The 25,110-nt window shown below is 30.9% G+C and overlaps 1 protein-coding gene across 8 annotated transcripts in view; it reads right to left on the reverse strand.

Moving 5' to 3' along the window:
• Positions 1-25,110, reverse strand: part of LOC106869746 (twitchin) — a 176,103-nt gene that overhangs the window by 87,826 nt on the left and 63,167 nt on the right. For all 8 annotated transcript variants that reach the window (XM_052969245.1, XM_052969243.1, XM_052969250.1 and 5 more), the window contains 16 exons: positions 18,155-18,422; positions 17,096-17,235; positions 15,450-15,588; positions 14,674-14,795; positions 14,310-14,463; positions 12,969-13,110; positions 11,036-11,163; positions 9,843-9,935; positions 8,721-8,915; positions 6,354-6,653; positions 5,461-5,612; positions 4,634-4,909; positions 3,180-3,351; positions 2,039-2,144; positions 1,308-1,504; positions 68-240 (listed from right to left, as the gene is read on the reverse strand). In XM_052969245.1, coding sequence (XP_052825205.1) covers positions 68-240; positions 1,308-1,504; positions 2,039-2,144; positions 3,180-3,351; positions 4,634-4,909; positions 5,461-5,612; positions 6,354-6,653; positions 8,721-8,915; positions 9,843-9,935; positions 11,036-11,163; positions 12,969-13,110; positions 14,310-14,463; positions 14,674-14,795; positions 15,450-15,588; positions 17,096-17,235; positions 18,155-18,422 — 2,757 coding nt within the window. The remainder of the gene's footprint in view (positions 1-67; positions 241-1,307; positions 1,505-2,038; positions 2,145-3,179; positions 3,352-4,633; positions 4,910-5,460; positions 5,613-6,353; positions 6,654-8,720; positions 8,916-9,842; positions 9,936-11,035; positions 11,164-12,968; positions 13,111-14,309; positions 14,464-14,673; positions 14,796-15,449; positions 15,589-17,095; positions 17,236-18,154; positions 18,423-25,110) is intronic.

The raw sequence follows: 25,110 nt of genomic DNA on the forward strand, positions 1-25,110 counted from the left end.
CACACACACACACACACACACACACACACACACACACACACACACACACACACACACTTATACTTACAGAAACTGGGCTGCGGTTGACCTTAACCCAACGGTTACTTTTAGTTTCTTTCCTTTCAATATCATAACCAGTAATTGGTGCACCACCATCATTTTCTGGTTTATCCCATTTAAGGTCGATGTGAGTCCTATCATGATCCACGATTGTTGGTTGGCTTGGTGGATGTGGTTCATCTGAAATATGTTTAATAGTTTAATTAGAAAAGTTGATTTGGTTATATGAAAATAATACTAGTACAACACCAATTTTCCAAGCACCAATGGTTGGAAACCGCCTATAATCAACACTAATTTATGAGCAGAGACTTCTAATTCCTGTGACCACCAGACTAGTTTAACGGTATCTCGCACAGTACAGCATTAATAAAACTCATTTACACTAATGTACAGGTGTCTATATTTCACTTAATTATTTAAGTAAATTTATTATTTGTTCAATTTACATTGTGTTGACCAAAGTGGCCACTCCTGGTTCAGAAAAATCCCTAATCTGAAAAGATTTTAGAACCAAAGGTTTCAGAAAATCGATGTTGTACTTGAAAACTGTTTTGAAAATAATCCTTTAAATAAATCATTCATAATAAAATCTAAGTGGTTCACTATTTCCACTTGCAAAATTTATAGCTATTTGAATTTAGCATGTGCTGGTTGTTAAGCAGAGGGGAGGGACAAACACTCTCTCTCTCTCTCTCTCTCTCTCTTTCTCTCTCTCTCTCTCTCTCTCTCTCTCTCTCTCTCTTTCTCTCTCTCTCTCTCTCTCATACACACACAAACACATGCACTCAAGCACACACATCATATATGTCAGGCTTTTTCACTTTCTGTCTACCAAATACACTCACAACACAACAATTCTGCTGATATACCCTCCAGCCTTCATTAGGTGTCTTGAGGAAATTTCGAACCTGGGTTCTCATTCCTTGGGTATTTTTCGATGTTGTTATTATTATTATTACTATTCAGGTTACTGCTTGGAATCGAATAATAATAATAATAACAACATCAAAAAATATCTTAGGAATAAGAACCCCGGTTCAAAATTTCCCCAAGACACCTGATGAAGGCTGGAGGGTATATCAGCCGAAACGTTGTGTTAACAACAAACAAGATGAGGACAAATATCCGTCAAATGTAAATAGTGTAAATAATGTACATAATTCCTCATCTCAGAGTATATTTATTGAACAAACATTATCACTTAATTAGAACAAAGAAATAAAATGCAATGGTATCATGCTTACTGAAAGGATTCTTGGCAATAATGCTTTTATCTGTCTCTAAAGGTTCACTCAGGCCATGGACATTTTCAGCCATAACACGGAATTTATATTCATGACCATCTTGAAGTTTAGGTACAGTTACTTTAGTTCCACTAACGGCATTGCTTACTTTCTCCCATTTTCCTTTAGTAGGATCAAATTTCTCAACAACATAACCACTGCAATAAACATTATTTCCATTAAAACTTCTTAATAAATGTGATATAATACATATATTACAAAATATATAATACATATGACACATAGTTCCTTAATAAATACATTGGGTAAAGACCCCATTTGATCATGAATGACCATGGGGTTTCACCTAGAAAATTCTCCTCCAAGGCACAAATCCGGGCAAGGCTGTTTGTGGAAGACCAGCAGTCGCCCATGCATACCAGCCTCCCCTCTCCATGCCACCAATGTTATTATCCAAAGGAAAGGCAAAGGCTGATACAGCTTGGCACCAGTAACATCACAACTCATTTTTACAGATGAGTGAACTGGAGCAACTTGAAATAAAGTGTTTTGCTCAAGAACACAACACCGAGCCTGGTCTGGGAATTAGATCTACTACCCAATGATTGTGAGTTCAACTCTCCAACCATCGAGCCAGGTGCCTTCACATACATACATGCATATAAATACATAAATACATATAAATACATACATACATATAAATACAAGAAGAGTTTTGTAGAAATACTTACGTTATGTCACTTCCACCTTTATCTGCTGGAGCTTTCCAAGTCAGGGTTGCACTGTCTTTTGTAATGTTGCTCACTTCCAGAGGACCTTCTGGCCGAGCTGGTCCACCTAAAATTAGCAATAATTGTCACTATAATTAACATCATCACCATCATTGTAGTAATAATAATAAATTCGAACTGACTGTGCTACACAGGCCTAGAGACGAGATGCTATGGTAAAAAATAGCATTGACAAAACATGTTTGCTCATAGATCTGTCAATCCCAGCAGATTGCAACACTTCTGTATAAACATTTGAAAAGTTAAGTAAATATAAGGACTTTGAAGAAGAGGGATCAAGAATGTGGCATCTAAAAACAACTGTATCTGTGATCATCACAGCTGTAGGAACAATACCAAATGGCACTCTTGAATACTAAGGCCAAATACCAGAAAACTCCAAGGTGTCAGAATAGCATGAAATTGTTCTCACTGGTACTATCCACATCCTAAGAAAAACAGTGTCAACTTGAAGACACCTGATTCTCTTAAAACTCTTAAAACTGAAATATTACAAATTTTAACAGAATCTTTCAAATTCTGGTCTCCTTTCAGTACAATATAACCCTGCTAATATTTATCTATTATCATTATTATTATTGTTATTATTATTATTATTATTATTATTATTATTATTATTGTTGCTCAGTAGTTTTATTATTATTCATGTGCTTTCACTTCACTACCGAGCGCAGCTCTGTGTGCCTTGGTTATGTGCTGTGGTTTGTTTTGATGCTCTTATTTTTACTGTAATGAAAGTGTTTTATGTAGGATGTGTGCAGTGCCTAGTAGTGCTATTTTCTGAATGTTATACATACTTGTTAGTCCTTGTTATGTATTTGTCTGAATATTTTTTTTTCTTATCATACCTAATGTGCCTACTATGATAGGAATTGTTTCTGTTTTTAGACTCCACATTTGAGTCACCTCTATTTCCAGATCTTTGTATTTTGAAAGTTTCTCTGTTTATTTTAGAGAAACATTGTCATCTGTTGGTATTCATACATCTATTTATTATTATTATTATTATTATTATTATTATTATTATTATTATTATTATTATTGTTATTGTTAAAATCCAATGAAAATACGTTTTACTTACTCAACACAATAACATTGACAGTTGCTGAATCTGATCCATGTTCGTTTTGAATAGTGATGGTGTATTCGCCAGTATCGCTACGTACACCTTTTTTGCATGAAAGAGTTGAACGTTTCTCTTTGTTCTCAATAGTAATAATACTGGTTGACTCAACTGGAACAGTCTTGCCATCCTGTAATTAAATAGTAAAAGTATATATAGATATATATTTATTTATTAATGTAATTAATTGATTAGTTTTAGCATTCATGTTTTCCTTGCTAGTCAAGGTTTGAATGGAAATTTTTTATGAAGCAGAATTTTACAGCTGGTTGCTTTCCCTGTCACCAGCCTTTATCTGTTTTTCAAGTAAGGAGTTTCCTTATTTCACAGGCCCTAAAAAGTGCTGAGCAACCAGGCATGAGGTCAACGACTAATGTTGCTATCTACATCAATTTGTTCAAGTGCTGACAGCATGAAATTTAAACACACACACATACATGCACGTGCATACAAATATAGCCTAATATCAAATAAAATGATAACACACATATATATATCATCATTGTCCTCATCATCATCATCATCATCGTTTAATGTCTGCTTTCCATGCTAGCATGAGTTGGACGGTTTGACTGAGGACAGGCTCCAATCTGATCTGGCAAGGTTTCTACAGCTGGATGCCCTTCCTAATGCCAATCTCTCTGAGAGTGCAGTGGGTGCTTTTTAATATATATATATATATATATATATATATATATATATATATATATATATTTATATATATATATATATATATATATATATACACACACATATATATATATATGTATTCTTTTTTCTAACTTCTCCGAGTCTTTGGACTATGGCCATGCTGGGGCACCACCTTGAAGGATTTAGGCAAACAAATTGATTCTAGTGCTTATTATTCTTAAGTCTGGGACTTATTCTATTGGTTTCTTTGCTGAACCACTAAGTTACAGGGATGTAAACACACCAACACCTGTTGTCAAGCAGTGGTGGGGACAAATCTAGTTACAAAGACACACACACACGTGTGTGTGGTTGTGTATATGTATATATATATATATATATATATATATATATATGTATGTATGTATGTATGTATGTTTGTATGTATCAACAATAAGCTTCTTGTAGTTTCAGTCTTCTAAATTCCTTTGCATGGCATTGGTTGGGCATGGAAATATAAGAAGAAACTTGCCCAAGTTGCTGTTCTGTGTAACTGAACCCAAAACCACGTAGATGCAAAGAATGCTTGTTAACCACACAGCAATACCTGCACTTACCATCAATAATTTTATATTTGTCTTTGCTTCATATTAACTCAGAAGTTTGTGAAGTTACATATTTTAGAAACATTTTAGTCTTAAACAAATTCATTTTTATTATTTTTATTTTTTCTAATTAAATGACAAACAATTTTTAAACAGGAAGTAACTTATTCAACTTACCAAACCTTTCTTAACCCAAGTAACAGTTGGTGGTGGTTCTCCCACAAATTCTGGTTCCAATGAGAATGTCTGATCTCTTTTAATTTTGACATCTCTCAAAGACTTAGTGTCAATTCTTGGTTTCACTTTACGTGGTCTTGTAAGAACTGGTCCTGAGGTAGCGCTAGGTATTGAATTACCTGCTCTATTTTTAGCAATAACACGGAAATCATATTCCTTGTTTTCTTTCAGTCCTTTTACAGTAGTTTCTTTTTCATCAACTGGAACTTCCTTGGCCTAATATCAAATAAAATGGTAATACATAAACAACAATGTTACATTTTTCCATACACAATTATTTATGAAGCATCAAAATGGTTGATAAGTTACATAATATAGGTAAAGCTCATGAATAGCATAGGTTAAGCTCATGAATCTATAGTATGGTTAACCCATACGATACATAGTATAGGTTAACCATAGTATACGGTTAAGCTCATATTATATAATCTAATGTACAGCATAGTGGTGGTGGTGGTGGTGGTGGTGGTGGTGGCAAATGATATGGCGTAGATGGTAGTAGTGGTGATGGTGGTGGGAATGATGATGATGATGTTAATAAGGATGTTAGTAAGGATGATATTAGTAATGATGATGATGATGATGATGATGATGATGATGATGATGATGATGAGTATTTACTGCTTAAAGGCACAAAAAGAAAATAAGTTGGAGGATAAGGTTCATATCAATTAGAAGAATGTTGATAATTTCTGATAATTTACAACAAATGCATGTTTTAGATTTAATGTTTAAGTTAAATAACATAATACATGAAATGTCCTTACATCTTCCCAATCATCTGAGCCCTTCAGTTTCTTTTGAATGAGGTATCCCTCAATAGGGGCACCACCATCATTCTTAGGGGCTTTCCATTTCAATTTCACAAAATCTCTATCAGTATCAACAACTTCTGGCTTGCCAGGTTTATCAGCAGGACCTGAGAAAATTATAAAAATGTAATATTATAATTTAAAATCAATAGTTTTAACAAGTATTTAGGGGTTTGTGGTTTTTTTTTTTACAGAAAAGATATTAGTGTTATTTTATAAATTTACACAAGGTGCAGGAGTGGCTGTGTGGTAAGTAGCTTGCTTACCAACCACATGGTTCCGGGTTCAGTCCCACTGTGTGGCACCTTGGGCAAGTGTCGTCTACTATAGCCTCGGGCCGACCAAAGCCTTGTGAGTGGATTTGGTAGACGGAAACTGAAAGAAGCCCATCGTATATATGTGTGTGTATATATATATATATATATATATATATATATATGTGTGTGTGTGTTTGTGTGTCTGTGTTTGTTCCTCCACCATAGCTTGACAACTGATGCTGGTTCGGCAAAAGAGACCGATAGAATAAGTACTAGGCTTCTAAAGAATAAGTCCTGGGGTTGATTTGCTTGACTAAAAAGGCGGTGCTCCAGTATGGCTGCAGTCAAATGACTGAGTAAAAGAGTAAAAGAGTAAGGAAAATTTCAGATTAGAACCATACTTTTGCAGATTGTTAATTGCATAAATTACATAATATCAGAACAACTTTTAAATCTATATTTAACCTTTTAGCACTTAAACCAGCCATACCCAACCAAAATATTCTTCCTGTTTTATTTTCAAACCAGCCAGATCTGGCCTCTTCCATATATATATATGTCTGTATGTATATATATATATGTGTTACTTACTCCAGGGATCTTTGGCCAAAATTTCACCATCTGTATTCAATGGTTTGCTTTGGCCTTCTGAATTGACAGCCTTTACTCGGAATTGGTAACGATGGCTGGGTGTTAATCCTTTTACTCTGCATTGCAGTTCATTAACTTTAGCAACTTCGACCCATTCATCTGTACTGGTATCCATCTTTTCCACAATATAATGTTTGATGGGACAACCACCATCATCTTTGGGTTTCTTCCATGACAAAAGGCATTTGTCTTTGAAAATATCTGCTACATCTAGAGGTGCACCAGGAGGTGTAGGTTTATCTGCAATGGAATAATAAGAGATAATTTTACTAGACCTTTCTGTGATAATTCATAGCTTTAAACATTTATCAAAATCCTTTTAACATATTCTTTGTAATACTGAGTAAAATCCTTTTTTTTTTAGACCAAAATACAGAGTAGTGCATCCATTAATAAATTAATAAATTAATAAATTCTAAAATTGAAAATATGAAAAAATATAACAGTATAAAATTTCATATTTTTAACAAGCATTTCATTGAAAATAGGCATGGTAAGAAGCATGCTTTTCAACCACATGGTTCAGGGTTCAGTTCTACAGAGTGGCACCTTGGGCAAGTGGCATCTTGGGCAAGAAGCACTTTGGGCATGTTTATGTCCACATAACTTAGTAGTTTGGCAAAAGAGATCAATGGAATAAATATTAGGCTTCAAAAAAGAATAAGTCCTAGGGTTGATTTGGTCGACTAAAAACTTCAAGTTGGTGCCACAGAATGGCCACAGTCAAATGACTGAAACAAGTAAAAGATAGACTAAGTGATTTTCCTGGTTCTTATCAATTTTCAGCGTCTTTTAGAATGTTAATAATGCACTAACACCACCATCCTTTTGTTGGAATGCATTGTAAAAATCAAAATTATGACATTTTATGATTTTATTTTTCAGAATGATCACCGAAAATCACAGTGAATGTTATTTGTAATGTAGTTTTAGTGCTACATGTTACCTGGCCAGGTCATCAGCTGCTAAACTAAATTCTTATTCTCACCAAGCTTGCTTGGAAAGAAGGGCTACTAGAAATCTAGCAGGATAAATCAGTATGATTAATGATACTCTTGCAATAATTTGCTGTCTAAGAAATTCTGGTGCAAGTGTCCAGTCTGCTATAAGACCATGGAGAGAGAGGTACCCCTTACCTTTTGTGAAGGTATATCTCAAAGAAAGGCATTATTATGTCCACAACCACACTGTGGTTCAACTAAGAGGTTAGTCTGGACTCAAAAGCCTTGAAAGGTAGCCATACTAGGGGATAGATAACTTTGAACATAATCCTTTGCTGCCTGCAAATGCTTGTGAAGAAGGAATGGCTAAGGGACTCGAACACAACAGTGAATCAAGTTGGAAGTGCATCTGAGGCCCAATAATCCTATTCATCCAAAAAAGAGAATGGGAACACAACAAATGGAATACTGGTTATGTCTGAGGTGCTCAGCTATCAACCACAAGGAAAACACTATTTATTCCTTTATTCATTTTAAAAGTTTCTTTAGGTTTCTTCTTTCATTTTATTTTTATAAACTTTTCGTTTTCTGGACAATTTTTCAGAAATGTTTGCAGTAAATATATCAAGAATTCTTTTCTCTTTGGAAGAATTGAAACATAACCTCTACAACCATTACAAGTTTAGATATTACAGACTAAACAGTAATTCCCTTTCATGTATAATATACTTTTCTACTATAGGTACAAGGCCTGAAATTTTTAGAGGAGGGGGACAGTCGATTAGATCAATCCCTGTACACAACTGGCACTTAATTTATCGACCCCAAAAGGATGAAAAGCAAAGTCAACCTTAATGGAATTTGACCTCAGAATGTAAAGACAGACAAAATATCGCTAAGCACTTCACCCGGTGTGCTAACATTTCTGCTAGCTCACCGCTTTCCTTTCATGTATTATATTAAAAACAATAGCATGATTTGTAGCTAAATTTAAAGTGTTATGTAAATAACAAATAGAAATACAAGAATCTATAAACAATAAACTTATTCAACATTTAGGCTTTAATAAGTCCTAATCACCAAACCCTAAAAAATATGTGTTCTGAGTCTGTTTATGTTTTGCTACGCTGAGTTTAGGTGAGTGTCTTTCATGATCTCTCTCTTTTTAGATTTGAAATATTAGTTTTCTTTATACAGAACATGATATATTTATAATATAAATTCATAACGATGCACATAAAATTAAAAACCAATTTCTATGAAATTTGAGATAAATTTTTAAATGTAATCTTTGTGTGACCAGGTATTTACTTCTCAACTAACATGTAAACACAAACAAACTTCAAAGTAAGAAAAATACAATTACCAATAACTTTAACTTTAATTGGTATTTTATCTGAACCAATACTGTTGGTGAGAGTAAGCTCATATTCGCCTGAATCTGATCTTTGGGCATCTGGAATTGTGAGACTGGTGAATTTATCTGATATTTCCATGTCTAAATCAGCTGAACTTAGATTCACCCCATCTTTCTTCCAGCTAGCTTTTGGAATAGGCACAGCTAATGAAAATAAAATAAAAGGCATTATTTGTTTGTTTAGAGGGAATTATTCCTGTTTTCAATATTTGATCATGTTAAAAGTTTAATCCTTCAAATTAAGTCCATTATCAATATTATTATTCATCTCCTTAATCTATCACAAGTACAATATTACCATGATACATACATGCATACACACATACATACACATATACACCCTCCACACACACATACATACACACATCCAAACATACATACATACATACATACATACATCCACACATACCTACATACATACAAACTAAATTACAACAGGTATATAGTCCATTTTTTGTATTATAGTGCATTGTTGTACCATTCAAAACTTTTTATTCTTTACAAACAATACACAACGCTTCAAGTGAACTACAATACTCTCATACATATAAACATACAAACATACATACACATATATATATATTTATAAGGTAGCTCATCATAGTAATTTTTCTTCAAGATAAAAATGTTTTGCAATTATTCAAGTTATTCTTATTGTTGTCTTTCTGATGGAACATCTTAATTTATTGATCAGGATAATTTTCTTTCTTCATCTGTTCAGAAATACAGTGTATGTAAAATAGAGGCCACAACATACAGTTAGCAGGTAATTTTAACAGATTTCTTACAAAAAAGTGTTGACTTCCAGTCATTTTAGAGCTGTCCTGGTTGGTATTTAATACAGATGAGAACATATAGAGCTTGAACTGCATATATTGGTTCATGGGGGTGCTCTAAAATGACATTGGTATTTTACACCTTTTGCCTATAGTGAGAATTTTTCTCCATGTCAAACTGCAGTAAAATGGCCTTTCTACAGGAAAAATATTTTCCAAACATATTTGAACTGATCAAAACATTCGTCTATATCACAGCACTGCTTCATGTGTCAACCATGCAGAGAGTAGTTACCTTGATATGGAATGTCCAACTGAATTTTCTCTCCTCTTTTGACAATAATTTCATGAGGAATACGAGTGGGGTCCAATTTTGGAGGTCTAGGTTCTGGAATTAGAAACAATTAGGAATAAAAATATTCATTCATTAATTTTATTTGCATGCAGAAATACATTTAGAAGAAATGTTTATGTCAAGAAGTAACGTTTTCCACGACATCTAAAATGATATTATATAAACACTTATATTCTCTACCTCTTGTAAGTTTTCAAAATATAAAATTATTTCACTTTTCATGGTAAACTACCAACTTAAGATTTCTCCTAGGAATTCATTTGTGCTGATGCAAACTGTCACCAGTTTGCTAGTATTTCATAGTCCATATGTTACTATAAAACAATATTATATCTAATACAATAAAAGATTCAGTCGTAAACAAATATCTAAAAAATGTGATTTCTTTCAGTTTAATTCTCTTAAACTTCAACTCTAGTTATTTGCAATTAATTGTGTGTAGGCATGCCTGTATAGTTAAAATAATTGCTACCCATTACATGGCACCTATGGCAAATGTCTTCTACTATAGTCCTTTGTTTCCCAACCACATGGTTCCAGGTTCAGTCCCACTGTGTAGCACTTTGGTCAAGTGTCTTCTGCTATAGCGCCGGGCTGACCAAAGCTTTGTAAGTGGATTTGGAAGATAGAAACTGAAAGAAGCCTTTGAAAATCTTTTCCTTTGTTAAAAAAATGTATATATATATATATAGATATAGATATATATCATCATCATCGTTTAACGTCCGCTTTCCATGCTAGCATGGGTTGGACGATTTGACTGAGGACTGGTGAACCAGATGGCTACACCAGGCTCCAATCTGATTTGGCAGTTTCTACAGCTGGATATATATATATATATATATATATATATATATATATTTAAGTGTGTGTGCTATTTGTGTCTGTATTTATCCCCACCCCCACTGCTTCACGGCCAGTGTTGGTGTGTTTATGTTTCTGTAATTTAGCAATTTGGCAAAACAGACCAATAGAATGACTATCAAGCTTGAAAAGAAAATAATTGCTGGGGGTCGATTAGTTCAACTAAAATGCCTTAAGGTAGTGCTCCGGCATGGCCACAGTCTAATGACTGAAACAAGTAAAAGATAAAAGATAAAATATTCCCCACAAACTTAATACAAATTACTTACTTTCATCAACTTTGACTTCAGCACGTGTAGCCCTTTCTCCAAATTTGCAAGCATACATTCCAGCATCCTTCATGGAAGCATCTTTGATCAACAAAGTATGCTTATCTCCATCATGAAGTTCTTGTATCCTACAAATACAAAGAGTATTTTATAGCAGACTTATGTATTTTAAGTTAAGAGTGCCAACCATTTTAATTGAACAGTTTAAGAAACACAGCTATAGACTTATTGATGATTATATGTAATTACTGGTATTTATCAGCTTTAGGTTGATGTCTGATTATCCATCTTTACCCAGAATTGGTCTATGATGTACTTCATTATGGCATCGTTTGATCTTAGAAACTTTAATAAAGTGAAATAGTTCTTTTTCGGAATGGAAAAACTTGATGTAGATAAAGTTATAAATAATGGTTTCAAATTTTGGCACAGAGCCAGCAATTCTGGCAGAGAGGTTAAGTCAATTACATCGACCCTAGTGCTCAGCTGCTACTTATTTTGTCAACCCAAAAGGTCAAGAGACAAAGTCAGCCTGGGCAGAGTTTAAATTCAGAACTGAAAGATGAGCGAAATGCCACTAGGCATTTTACCCAGCATGCTAACGATTTTGTCAGTTTATGAATCTCTGACAAAGCTATAAATTATGTGAAAATATTAGATCGATATACCATTTGGATAAAAAAATTTGAAGGCTGCAATATTTACATGCTATTACTTATAGCTCTTTCTGCTTCAAGATTCACCATTCCAAAACAAAATTATACTTTTCTATGTATCATGTTTCTGCATAATCTCATTTCTTAAAGTATCCTAGTGTGACCTTTTCAATTTCTGTTTGTTCTTTGAATTTTGCTTCCAAGTTTAACCTCATACCTTTTTAAACATATTTCTGGTAATAATTATAACTGGACAAGAAACTTTTGGTTTCAAAACTAGTAATAGTTTGGGTAAATATTTTCCAACTCTTCCTAACTTATCAAATTGCCGATTTCCAATACTAATGTCACCTACATTGCTTCATTCATTGAGACAGCTGTGCAAACCATATTCCTCACAATTCAAGACTGCTCATACTTTTAACTATTCCAATATATCTTTGGTTCCCTGCCAGGGTGAATAAAATGATGCCACTGTACATTTTCTTATTCTTTTCTTTCAATAGTTATATATGCCATATTGAGGCAACGTGACGTCTGTGGCCCTCTTAATCTCAAGTAGTAGAATATTAGTCTATTTGAAATAGCCATCTATGTATCATACTATGTATAAACATAATTGATAGGCCAGTTACTGTGGTATTTTGTCCTGAGATAACATCTCTTATTGATACACTGTATTAAAAATACAATAAGAAACCGAGGGTGACTAAAATTCGTCACTGCTACAATTGCATATACTTGATTAGTATATTAATCTCATAATCCTTATTCTTTTACATTTTCACAATTTACAAACACCAATATGTTTAAGTTAAGCAAAATAAAAAAAAATGCATAAAAGTGAAACTTATAGTCATTTTTTCCTGAAGTTGGAAACTCGTTATTTGATACAAATATTTAGAAGGTTAATTTCAAGTGAAACTCTACAAAAAATTTAAGAAATTGAAGAAAATTGAATTCTTATATCAATCATCATCATCACCATTTAACGTCTAGTTTCCATGCTGGTATGGGTTGGATGGTTTGACAGGTGCTGGCCAGCTGGAGATCTGCTCAAGTTCCAAATGTCTGTTCTGGCATGGTTTCTACAACTGGATGTCCTTCCTAATGCCAATCACTTTATAAATTGTACTGGATGCCTTTTACATGGCACTGGTAAAGTGTTTTAAAATATTTACTGTATAGCACATTGGCATTATTTTCATACCACTTCCTATGGAGTAATACATGCACTTTTCATCTTTTACATACTAAAGAAAATCCATTAAAATTACCTGTTTGATGGACTTAAGGGTTTGCCGTCTTTTGTCCATACAATTGGCTGACCATGTGGATTAGTGGCAACACACTCTAAGCATATTGTATCTTCTTCTTTAACACTAGTGTCAGTAAGCTTCTTGGAGAACTTGATATCAGCTTAAAAGCAAAATAACAATAGTTGTTGTAGATTTTAAGTTTTTAATGTAAGGAAATTCTAAAAAGTCACTACATACATACATACATACATATATACATACTGTTTAACCCTTTAGCATTCAGATTACTCTGTCAAATGTAATGCTTATTTATTCACATTTTGAGTTAATCATGCATTATTTCGTAGCTTCAAAATTTCAATGATGTGATTGTTTAATTTTAGAATGATGTTGTAGTGAGAGGTTAGGTCTGGCTGATTTGAGCACAAAACAACTGGAATATTTGGGCCTGATATGGTCGGTTTAAAATGCTGTAATGTTTAATGAATATTTTTCATTTTAATAAAACAATGTTTTGTTTAAATTCATATACATTAAAAGCAACTTTACACAATAAATTAACAATTACTTAATGGATCTTTAACCTTTTCCATTCAGAAACGTTTTTGGAGATCTTTTGAATTTAACCAAAATCGCAAGGAAATATGTGCTTTTAAAGGTTTCAATTTTGCTATTTGTTTCAATGGATAAAATTTTTTAAACTGGTAAAATGTGCATTGATAGCAATAAAATAACACAAAGCTGTGATTTTGCTTTCTCATCCAAAATCCAAAGGTTATGAAAGCAGAAAAATTTTCTTTTCAGAGAATTGTAAAAATTTTATTTAGATAGGTAAACCTATCTTCTCTTTATACGATATAAGTTTTAATATTCTTTTCCACTCTACTAGTTTATATCTATATAAATGAGTAATTAATTCTCACTATTTTGGTATAGTGGAGGCGCAATGGCCCAGTGGTTAGGGCAGCAGACTCGCGGTCATAGGATCACCGTTTCGATTCCCAGACTAGGCATTGTGAGTGTTTATTGAGCGAAAACACTTAAAGCTCCACGAGGCTCCAGCAGGGAATGGTGGTGAACCCTGCTGTACTCTTCCACCACAACTTTCTCTCACTCTTACTTCCTGTTTCTGTTGTACCTGTAATTCAAAGGGTCAGCCTTGTCACACTGTGTCACGCTGAATATCCCCGAGAACTACGTTAAGGGTACACATGTCTGTGGAGTGCTCAGCCACTTGCACGTTAATTTCACGAGCAGGCTGTTCCATTGATTGGATCAACTGGAACCCTCGACATCGTAAGTGACAGAGTGCCAACAACAATAAATTTTAAAACGTAAGTGATGATATTAAATACTCACGTTCAACAAAGAGTTCAGCTGTGCTTGTTTTATCAAGAACTTTACAAGTGTAAGGTCCTTCATCTTTCAGAGTCACATCTTTGATTATAAGCTTTCTCTTCATACCATCTTTTTCTACTTCAAACTTATCTGGCTCTTCTTCGGGTTTAATTTCCTACAATAAAATAAAGATATATTAAGTATAATGCATACACCAGTTACATTGGTATTTTGGACAATATAGAGCTAGAAACAGTCATCAACATTACTTCATCCTGGAGATTATACGATGAGGGTCTAGAAAAGTGGATTTAGGAAATTTACTGTTCCAAACAAATCCAGTGAACTCATAGAAAAAAAAAAAAGAAGTTGATATAACATATACCTTGTCTCCCTTGAACCAGGTGACTTCTGCTTCCTTATCATTTACATCACACTGAAGAACAGCCTTTTCTCTTTCTGTTGCTTCAACATCATCAAGTTGTTTGAAAAAGTCCCACTCAGGTTCTATAAAAATAAATATAAATGTTATTAATTTGTTATCACATCAATGTCTGTAAACTGTTCAAATTTACAGAAAACAAAAGACAAAGACAGGTGAAGGAACAGCAAGCAGGAGTATTAGTTTAACGTTTGGGAAGAATAGAAAAGTCTTTGATGTTTCGAGCCTATGCTCTTTGACAGAAGGGATTGAGAAGAGATTGAGAAGGGAAAAAAATGGAGAGAGAAAAAATGTGTAGGGATAAACGGTTCAACAGGATATGCGTGTGTGTGTGTGTGTATGTTTGAGTGTGGTGCATGTATGCACGTATTTATGTATGTGTGTGTGTTTGTGTGTGTGTTGATGTTGAATGGAGAGAAGACAAGAGTTTTTCCAGTCCATTGATACAACAATTTCCCTGAAATTCTTACATAAAGAATCGTCCATGTAAATCAGGGACTCCCAAACTGGAGTAAATTTACTCCTAGAGAGTGAATTCGTTGATTTTGGATCTTCGTTGGTTATTTTGTGACAATATGAGCATAAACTCAAATTACAGAATGGGAGTAAATTTAGTTTCCAAAGATTGCTAGGTGATAAATGATCTAACAAAGAAAAAGACAGGTTTGGACATTTTGCTCTTAAGGAAAACATAAAATATTTAATATATATTTATTTACCTTCTACATATAAATCACAGTAAGTGGATGCTTTTCCACAGACACAAGAATATTCAGCTTCATCCCCTGGACCTACATTTTTAATCTTTAATATGCACCTATTTTCTCGCCTCTGCATCTCATATTTTCCTGGTTCAAACTGGAATATTATAAGCAAATCATTAATTATCGCTAATGTAATGCCATTTAGCTCTAAAACAATAAACTGGATAGATGAGTTTAACAAAAATATTATAGGTATTGATCAAATACAATGGGATATATCTGAGAGATATATGCAATGACACTAGAGATTAATAAAGGATATTGAAGAAAATATTAAAATAAAATATTTTTACAAGTAGAAAGATATATTTTTTCAATGCATAAGTACCGATAGAACTGCATATATAGGATAAAATCCTTACAGAGCAGAAAAATCTGTCAGTAACCAGCCATGGGATTCGAACTCACATCCCTTCAATTTCCGGTCAAAGTGCTTTACCATTTAAGCTAAACATTTCAGCACTTCAAAAACAAACTTATGTTTGTTTACATATGATGTAAAATATTTTTAATATTAAATAAGATACTGAAGTTGATGAGCTGGCAGAATCATTAGCACACTGGCTGCAATGCCTAGTGGTATTTCGTCCAACTTCACATTTTGAATTCAAATCCTGCCAAGGTAGATTTTGCCTTTCATCCTTCCAGTGTTGATAAGATAAGTACCAATTGAGTACTGGGATTGATGTAATTGATTTACCATCTCCCCCAAAATTTCGAGTGTCAGCATTTGAAGAATAAATTCACAAGAACATTTTAAGAACTTGGCTCATTTCTGGGATATAAATCTTATACTTTATACTCCATTGATGCCATCTCACCTAAGATTGTCCCTGGTTCTATGATTCAAATTTCCTGCTTATATATAAAAATTTCATGTTTATTTATGTTCCAAACACCAGCTTAATAATAAATTATTTTACTAAATTAATTGAAAAACTTTGACAATATATTTCGGCAGAAATAAGGAAATAAGAGTTGGAACATTTGAATTCTTTGTTCATTCTACAAAAGAATGAAGATAATATATAACCAGGATGACTTTGTGAAAAGAAACAGAAAAAGAATGATCACTGAAAATATGGTGGTGTTAGAAGTATGTCATTAGGAAATGCTGACAAGTCACTTCGACTTTTATATAAATAAATGCGAAAGCTTTAGATGTGACAAAATTTTTAGATAGAATATAAAGTGTCCAGTAATATTGCATACAAATAAAAATAAAGGGTAGCCTTAATTTATCATACTTAATATAAATACATTGTTAAAATGCAAATTTACTATGGTACTCATCTGGAGATAATATCACTTATGGATGTACTATGAGGTACATTCATAAGAGATATTATCTTTGGACAAATATCCAATAAATTTGCCTGTCAACGATGTAATTACATTAAGTATGGTACATAGATGGATGGATATTTTGTTCTAATACTGCTTCCATTGCATATAGCAGATTTTAAAAATTAAGGGTTTTCTTTCATTAATTATATTGCCTAAATCCAATGAAAAACTATAATACTTGTAAATATTAAATAGAACGTAATCAGTCTTTTGTATTGTATATAAAATTTAGAAAACTGAAAAAATGTTTTTACCTCAATTGGCTCACCCATTCTGAACCATTTAACTTTTGCTCTTGGGTCAGAAACAAAGCATTCAAGTTGTGTATCTTTCTTCCTCACTACCTCATGATGTTGAGGCAATTTTTTGGTGAAATGATATTCTGGTTCCTTTGCTACAATATATCAAATGATGTTACAGAGATCAGGGCATGTGATAAAAAATATTGTAAAATACGTATGCATGATTTATGAGTCTTAAGCAATAAAACTCCGTTTTAAAAGCAGATCAGAAATATTCTTTTCTACTCTAGGCTCGAAATTTTGAGGGAGGGGGCCAGTCGATTAGATCGACTCCAGTACACTACTGGTACTTAATTTATCAACCCCGAAAGGATGAAAGGCAAAGTCGACCTCGGTAGAATTTGAACTCAGAGCATAAAGACAGATGAAATACTGCTAAGCATTTCGCCTGGCATGCTAACGTTTCTGCCAGCTCGCTGCCTTGTAGATCAGAAATATTGTCATTTATAAAACTATATGCTTTTTATTTCATTTATTTTAAAACAAAATTTGATAGCTATTTTGACAAATAAAAAATTATTTTTGTAACAAGTGAAAATATGAAATAAAATAAAATAAAGTTCACATGTTTTCTTTTGAAAAAATTAATTAGATTTTATAGCAATTTAAGTTCAAATTTATTCAGTTTCTCAACTTAACTTAATGTATAATGTTATCAATGTATGATTAAATGTTTATTTTTTAAAACCAACAACATCTAAAATCTATTTGATATCCTTAATTATATTATTATTTAATAGTTAAATTAGTCTATAATTCCATAGTTTTGGTAACTTTTATTTGTTCCAGTCACTGGATTTCAGCCTCAGTGAGACATTGCATCAATAGACAACTCTCCTAGGTTCCAGCAAGTGACAAACTTGCAACTATCTGCATGTTAAGTAGGTGTGATAATCATTACCCCAGAGAACCAGTTACAAGTATATAAAAGTATATAAAGTACATAAAAATTACAAAATCTTTCCAATTAAAGAAAAACTGAAATAGTTTTTGAATTATTGCTATACTTACCTTCAACATATAGCCATCCTGATGATATACTGTTGTTGACTTGACAAATATATTTTCCACCATCTTCTAGTTTAACATTAAGAATTGTGAGGGTATAATCATCACCTTCATTCTCAATGTGATATTTCCCACCATGGAAAATGTCCATCTTATTTTTGAACCATTGAACTTTAGCTCCTGGACGGCAAAATGTTGTAGCGAATTGTACTTTTTCAGTACCTTCCATTACCTTAATATCTTCCAATTCTTTGAGGAAATTTTCAGGAGCCTAAAACAGAATTTTTGTTGAAAATTAATCAATCTTTTTTATAATTAGAATTTTAGAAATCATATCAAAATAATTATTAGTGTAACTAATAATGACTTTCAAAGATTATACTATGTATGTGTTTCATACTGTTTGCATTGATGTAGCTTTACTTTGACACTATACCAACATGCTTTTATAATCATGATTCCAGAAGAAGGGAAAAAATGACCAAAAATTATATTGTAGTTATGACGATCAGGTTATACTTTTAGGACTCCAAATATGTAGACACAAAAACATGCATGCACAAATACATGTGGCTACATGATTAAGTGTGTATATTGATTTCCAAATTTTTGAATAAATGGATTTATTCCAATTTTATTATGTCAATGAAAGAGTTGTCATTTATATAATACCAAAGTAAAATGACTCTTGATAATTCAAATTTAACAAAATTTGTATCAGAAATATTTTTTCTTATAATTTTGATGTTAAAATCTTCTGGATTCATTACACGATATGTGGCATAATACAAATAAGTAAAATACCAAATACTGTTAGTATAAACAAAGGAATGATTTCTTATAACATATCAATGTTAGTTAATATATAGATATCTAATTACTACTAGATTAAAGTAGCAGTTGCTCAGTCTGACATGGTTAATTTAGAGCTTAAGCAGGATTTGAATAAACATTCTCATTTATGTATTTATAAATTTAAAAAGTATATACAAAAAAAAAAGTGTGCTTTTCTTTCTATAATTTTTCTTCATTAGAAATAATAGACATTAAACATTAAAAATCTATTTTAAATTATGTAAAGTGTCGATGAGATTTTATGATATAAATTTAAATACTGTATCATATATATTAATATTATATCTTCACTTCCAATCATTAATAATTTCATTTAAATATCTTAAATAAGGATTTTGCACATAGTATTATGATCTGGTAATATGTGCTTAATAATGACATGTTAAAACATGACTGCCAGTAATAACACATATAAGGTTGATTTACTATTCATCCTTTTTGAGCATATTGGAGTAGAGAAACCTTTAACAATTTATCTTCGAATGTTTGGGATAGATTAAAATCAAATAATAATAATAATTATAATAATAATGGTTTCTGATTTAGGCACATTGCCAGTAATTTTCAGAAGAGGGGGACAGCCGATTACAATGACCCAGCCCCCTCTCCAATACTTGACTGGTAATTTATTTTATCAACCTCAGAGGGATGACAAGCAAAAATATTTCCAATAATGAAATACTAAATTACTATTTATTTTGTAATTTGTAATGCAAGAAATAAATTTCTGATAATCATTTAAGAAGAAAGAGGTTGTTATCTATTTTTAAAACTTTATCTTATTCATTGAATATTTTCGTTTAATTGCAGAATTTTTTATAATCAAGTTATGATTTCAACAACATAAAATTTTACATCTAAAATATATCACTAAGTATATATAACATAATTTGAAACTTAAAACCAATCATGAAATAAAGAAAACATAATATAAAGAGTACATGTTGGTGATTCTAGAATAAAGTGGCTTAAAAGTGTGGAAGGTTTCTGAAAGAGGGTTTCAAAATTGCATTTAAAATGAACTCTAATCATTTTTCAAAAGTTTTGATATAACTAAATATTGCTAATATTGAAATACATATATTTTATGCTATTTAAATATTTTAAAAAGTGAATTCAAATAACAAATTCTTTTAAACATTCACAAAAATCTGTGTTCAATAGATTTCTATGAGGGTGTTCTAAAAACGTTCACAAAGTGGAATTGACAATTATGAAAGAAAGTTTTTTTACACAAAAAAAAAATTTACTGATCAAATTCAGATTTATGTTGAAGTACAATTGGAAACATTAAGCATTTTGTGAAATAGAATAATTAAAGTTTAATTCATAAGAAAATGAATATAATGGACATATATGTAAAGAAAGTGAGAAAACAGTTAAAGAAATTAGTTAATTTCTAAAATACATGAAAATAATGTAAAAATAAATTATATTTAAAATCAAATCATGTGAATGGTCTCCAAATAGTATTATCTTCGAGTTTACCGTATGATTGAGTATGATGAGTAAAAAAATGTTGATAGTGGGCAAAAATCTTTAGTTTAAAAAGATATTACAATGGTTTTACAATGGATAGAATCTCTAATATGTGTCTAAGTATGTATCATAGAATCTCTAGTATGTGTCTAAGAATTAAGCAGTTAAAAATATAAATATGCTACACAAGTATTCTGGATATTTCAAAGCAAATATCTAAAATATTTTAAATAAAACTTATATATAAATACATCATTTTTTTAAAGTTTTGCTAATTAAGGTTGTTAATTGTTTTTTAGAATATTGATCTTTATGACTGTTTATTGATGTATAATTTTATAAATTTTAGACGAAATTTCTTGTGTAAAAAATGAACAATCAAGAAAATATCTTTCATTGATAATCATTTTACATTTTGCATTTTATTGTCATTAAATTTCTATGCACACTAATCTACTTCAAGAACTTACTATTGCGTTAGTATTTTAGTTCATTAACATAAAAAGCTTTATTTATATTTTTATATATCTTCAGAATATATTTTGTGCTATAAAATTTCTCAGAGCCTAATACTACAAAAAAATAATTAATTTATCTTCATTTATAAAAATAAAGATATAGCTAAATGATTATCAATCATATAGATGAAATATTTCATTAGTTAATGGGATATACTATAATGAATTTGATTATGTCTTCTTTTCATTTATGTTTTTGCAATATTTTTCAGATATGCCTTTCATTTAAATAAATATAAATGAACTGAAAACAATTCTTAATTTAGTTACAATTGTATACAGATATAAAATCTAATAAAACATACTGTAATTAATATGAAAGGGAAAAAAATTAGGATATTCATCATACTTAAACATACTTATAAAAGAAAACTCATTCATTATTTGGTAGAAATATTTGACATATATATATATATAATAAATGGAAAGATATCACATTTTTGTAAAAAGAGAAATAATGATTATAATAATAATAATCTTAACTTCATTAAAAATAATTACCAATCTTCATGGGACTATAATCAGCAATAATACTAGTTAAAAGTTGTAAAAGAATTATGTGAAAACATGCCAAATATATTTGAAATCAATGATAAATACATGCATTACAGACTTTGTACAAGACTCAGGCAATGTGTAACCTATCAACAGGCACTGGGAAAGCTGCAAAATAATATCAGCCAATAATAATTTCATTATTTGATAGTAAATCTAGAAACCACTGGAAATAATTAAAATGTATATATGATTACATATACAATATTATTTTAAAATTCATTACATACATTCAAGAATGTATGAGTACTATGAATAATCATTATCATTTTTATCATCCTCACCAAAATGATGTTCTCACTACTTATGATGATGATAATAATAATAATAATAATTGTGATACTTATTGGCACAGGGCCTATAATAATAACATCTAAACAAATAGACATTCTTAAGGAAATTTGGTTTTCTATTTGTCTTTTATTTCATGTTACCATTCAAAACAAGATATTCTTCTTTAATACTACTAGAATATTATTTGAGACTTTACATAATCAAATGTCAATAACACACCATCTTACAAATGGACAACAAAACAAGAACATGGATTTTACACAATCAATGTTTGGCCTCTTATATTTCCACAATTAAAAGCTAAAATTTTTTTTAAAATCTAGAAATTGTGTAATAGAATAAATATTGTTTTTCTGATATCATATCTTATATGTAAGTTTATGTGTGTGTGTATGTGTTTGTATATATATATATATATATATATATATATATATATATATATATATATATATATGCATATACATACATACATACACACACACACATACACACAACACGTACAAGTGTGCATGTATGTTTGTACACGTTATTCTACAGTGAGTAAGTATTAATTACTATATTGTTTGTTGAAAAAAAATTATATAATAACGAATTACAATTGAAGAATATCTATTTCCTTAATAATTTTAAGAATATTTTTTTAAAGCCTATTAAAGGATCATTAAAAGTATTAATATTAGATTAATGCCTTAAATATTTTTTCAACAAATATTTAAATAAAATAAAACTTCATTATGGCTAACAATATATATTACAGAATGGTTCCCCCACTAGTTGTGCTATAAGTAAATATTTAATGTTACTTGCATCAAGACAATATATATATATCATGTCATATTTAACATTCCTTTGTTAGTAGTTTGTTATCAGGTTCATAAATGTGAATATGTACAGAAGTACAAGTATATAAACTAAAATGTAAGACAATGTAAATTTAACTCTGTTTCTCATAAGCTCTATGCTAAAAGTATATGAACTAATTATATTGTGCTTATATAGAAATAGGGCTAACAAATCTCTTTATTAATCTATTAAGAAACCTCCTTGATATGTAACATTAATTCATAAAATATCACAGATATTATGTTAGATTCTTGAAATCCTATAAGATTCTTTAAAAATCAGTTGAAGTGCTTCAGTGATAATCCTCTTTGTGTGTTATATAAGAAACAGAGAAATTACCACACAGACACTCATAAAAACTCACACCTAAGAATATCTATAACGAGCTTTTAGAGAAGGTAAACATAACACATTATATAATAAAACCACCAAAATCCGAGAATTACTTTTTTGTTTATTTTCCAGATTCATCCTCTAAAAACTGTCATAAAATTATATGAATATTTTGAGAAGTTTAAATCTTTCTTTCGGAAAAACATAACAGAAATCTGATGGGCATTTGTGCCGGTGGCACGTAAAAGCACCCACTACACTCTCTGAGTGGTTGGCATTAGGAAGGGCATCCAGCTGTAGAAACTCTGCCAAATCAGATTGGAGCCTGGTGTAGCCTTCTGGTTCACCAGTCCTCAGTCAAATCGTCCAACCCATGCTAGCATGGAAAGCGGACGTTAAACGATGATGATCATCATCATCATCATTTCATAATTTCTGATCTATTTTGATATAAAAAAATGCAGACTTAGTCAGAAATTCTCATCTCTAATCAAATAAAGTTAACAAATATGAAAATTGTACTTTTTATGCATTTTCATTTATTGCAGCCAAGATGGGAAAATGCTGTCTTACTGAGAATATTGTAAATTTTTCATTATTGTTTAGATTTTGAAGCTTCCTTTAATATATATCATGACAAACATTCACTGTATACTTTTATAAATTGGTACAGTTCTATAGTAAGCAACTCACTCTTTGATGGAAAATACAATCAATATAAGTGGGATCTTTTAAATAGATGTCTAGCACATATTTTGGATCTTCTCTAACAAATAACCACTAATGAAAAACAAACTAAATTTCCATTGTAACTTTTTAAATCTTTAAATAATTCTACTTATTCTGAATATTTTCAATCTATACTTTATTTAAACTTAACAAAGGAGAATAGTAAAAGCTATATTTTCATAATTTGAAATAAATATCTTTTTTAACCCAAATTATATTCAACATTATAATTCTAATTATACATGTTTCTAAACTAGAAAAGTGGTTTTAAGCTGAGCTAATCTGAATCAACAGGTACACATATACAGTTGAACATACATATAGACAGATAAATATATATAGAGAGAGACTAGAAACACAATATCTTAATCACATTTAAAGTAAACTATAATTAATTACATATTCACACATTCATTTTAGCGTAAGCTAATGACAGTCACTATCATGCCACAAGATTATGACGAGGTTTAGTATTAGAACATCGATATTCAAAATACACATTTAAGACAATATGAAATTTTAAACAGAACATATAATACATAAAATAGTTTAAATATAATATATATTTGTGTGTATACACATACACACATATATATATACATATATATATATATGTATGTATATAGATGTACATGAGAATCTATGTGCGCGCATATGCGTATTAAACAAACATAATAGATAAAAAAAGAAAGTTATAATTAACTTTTGAGTACAACAATACAAGTTGAAAATATATTTTCCAATTACTAAAAATCTCATGTTTTGTATGTTAAATGTATCTTTACATTTTTTCTTTCTTTGTAAAACGTATTATGCTTTCACTGGATTTTCTTTTGTTTTAAATTTTTGCTAGATTCTTCTATTTCTGGAATAGAGAGCTAATAAAATCTCTTCATTGCTCCATTAAGTGTTCTCTTTACACATAATCTTTTATGTTTCTGTCAGAGGGTTGGGGAACAAACACAGACACAATAACTTCAGTGGAACTGAACCTGAACCCCTGTGGCTGCAAAGCAAGACCCTTAGCCACACTGCCATGGCTATGCCTAAAGAAATTGCAAAAATTATTCAAGATTCTTGAAGTCTTATAGGATTCTTTAAAAGGTAATTGAAATAAACTAATTCAAATGCAGCAGATGTTACATAAGAATGCATCAAATACATAGATTTGAGAGAAAAAAACTTGTAGATATTAGCTCATCTCAGATTTCATGTTTTGAAATAATTCAAAGAGAGTTTCAAAATAATTCAAGTGAATTTTAATTATAAGAGTCTCCAGCTATCTCAATAGAACATTTAAAAATATTGTGGTCAATGTAATCTACTATATATATAAATATATATATATATATA

The sequence above is a fragment of the Octopus bimaculoides genome, chromosome 7 (genome assembly GCF_001194135.2).
Source record: "Octopus bimaculoides isolate UCB-OBI-ISO-001 chromosome 7, ASM119413v2, whole genome shotgun sequence".
NCBI classification, from domain to species: Eukaryota; Metazoa; Mollusca; class Cephalopoda; order Octopoda; family Octopodidae; genus Octopus; species Octopus bimaculoides.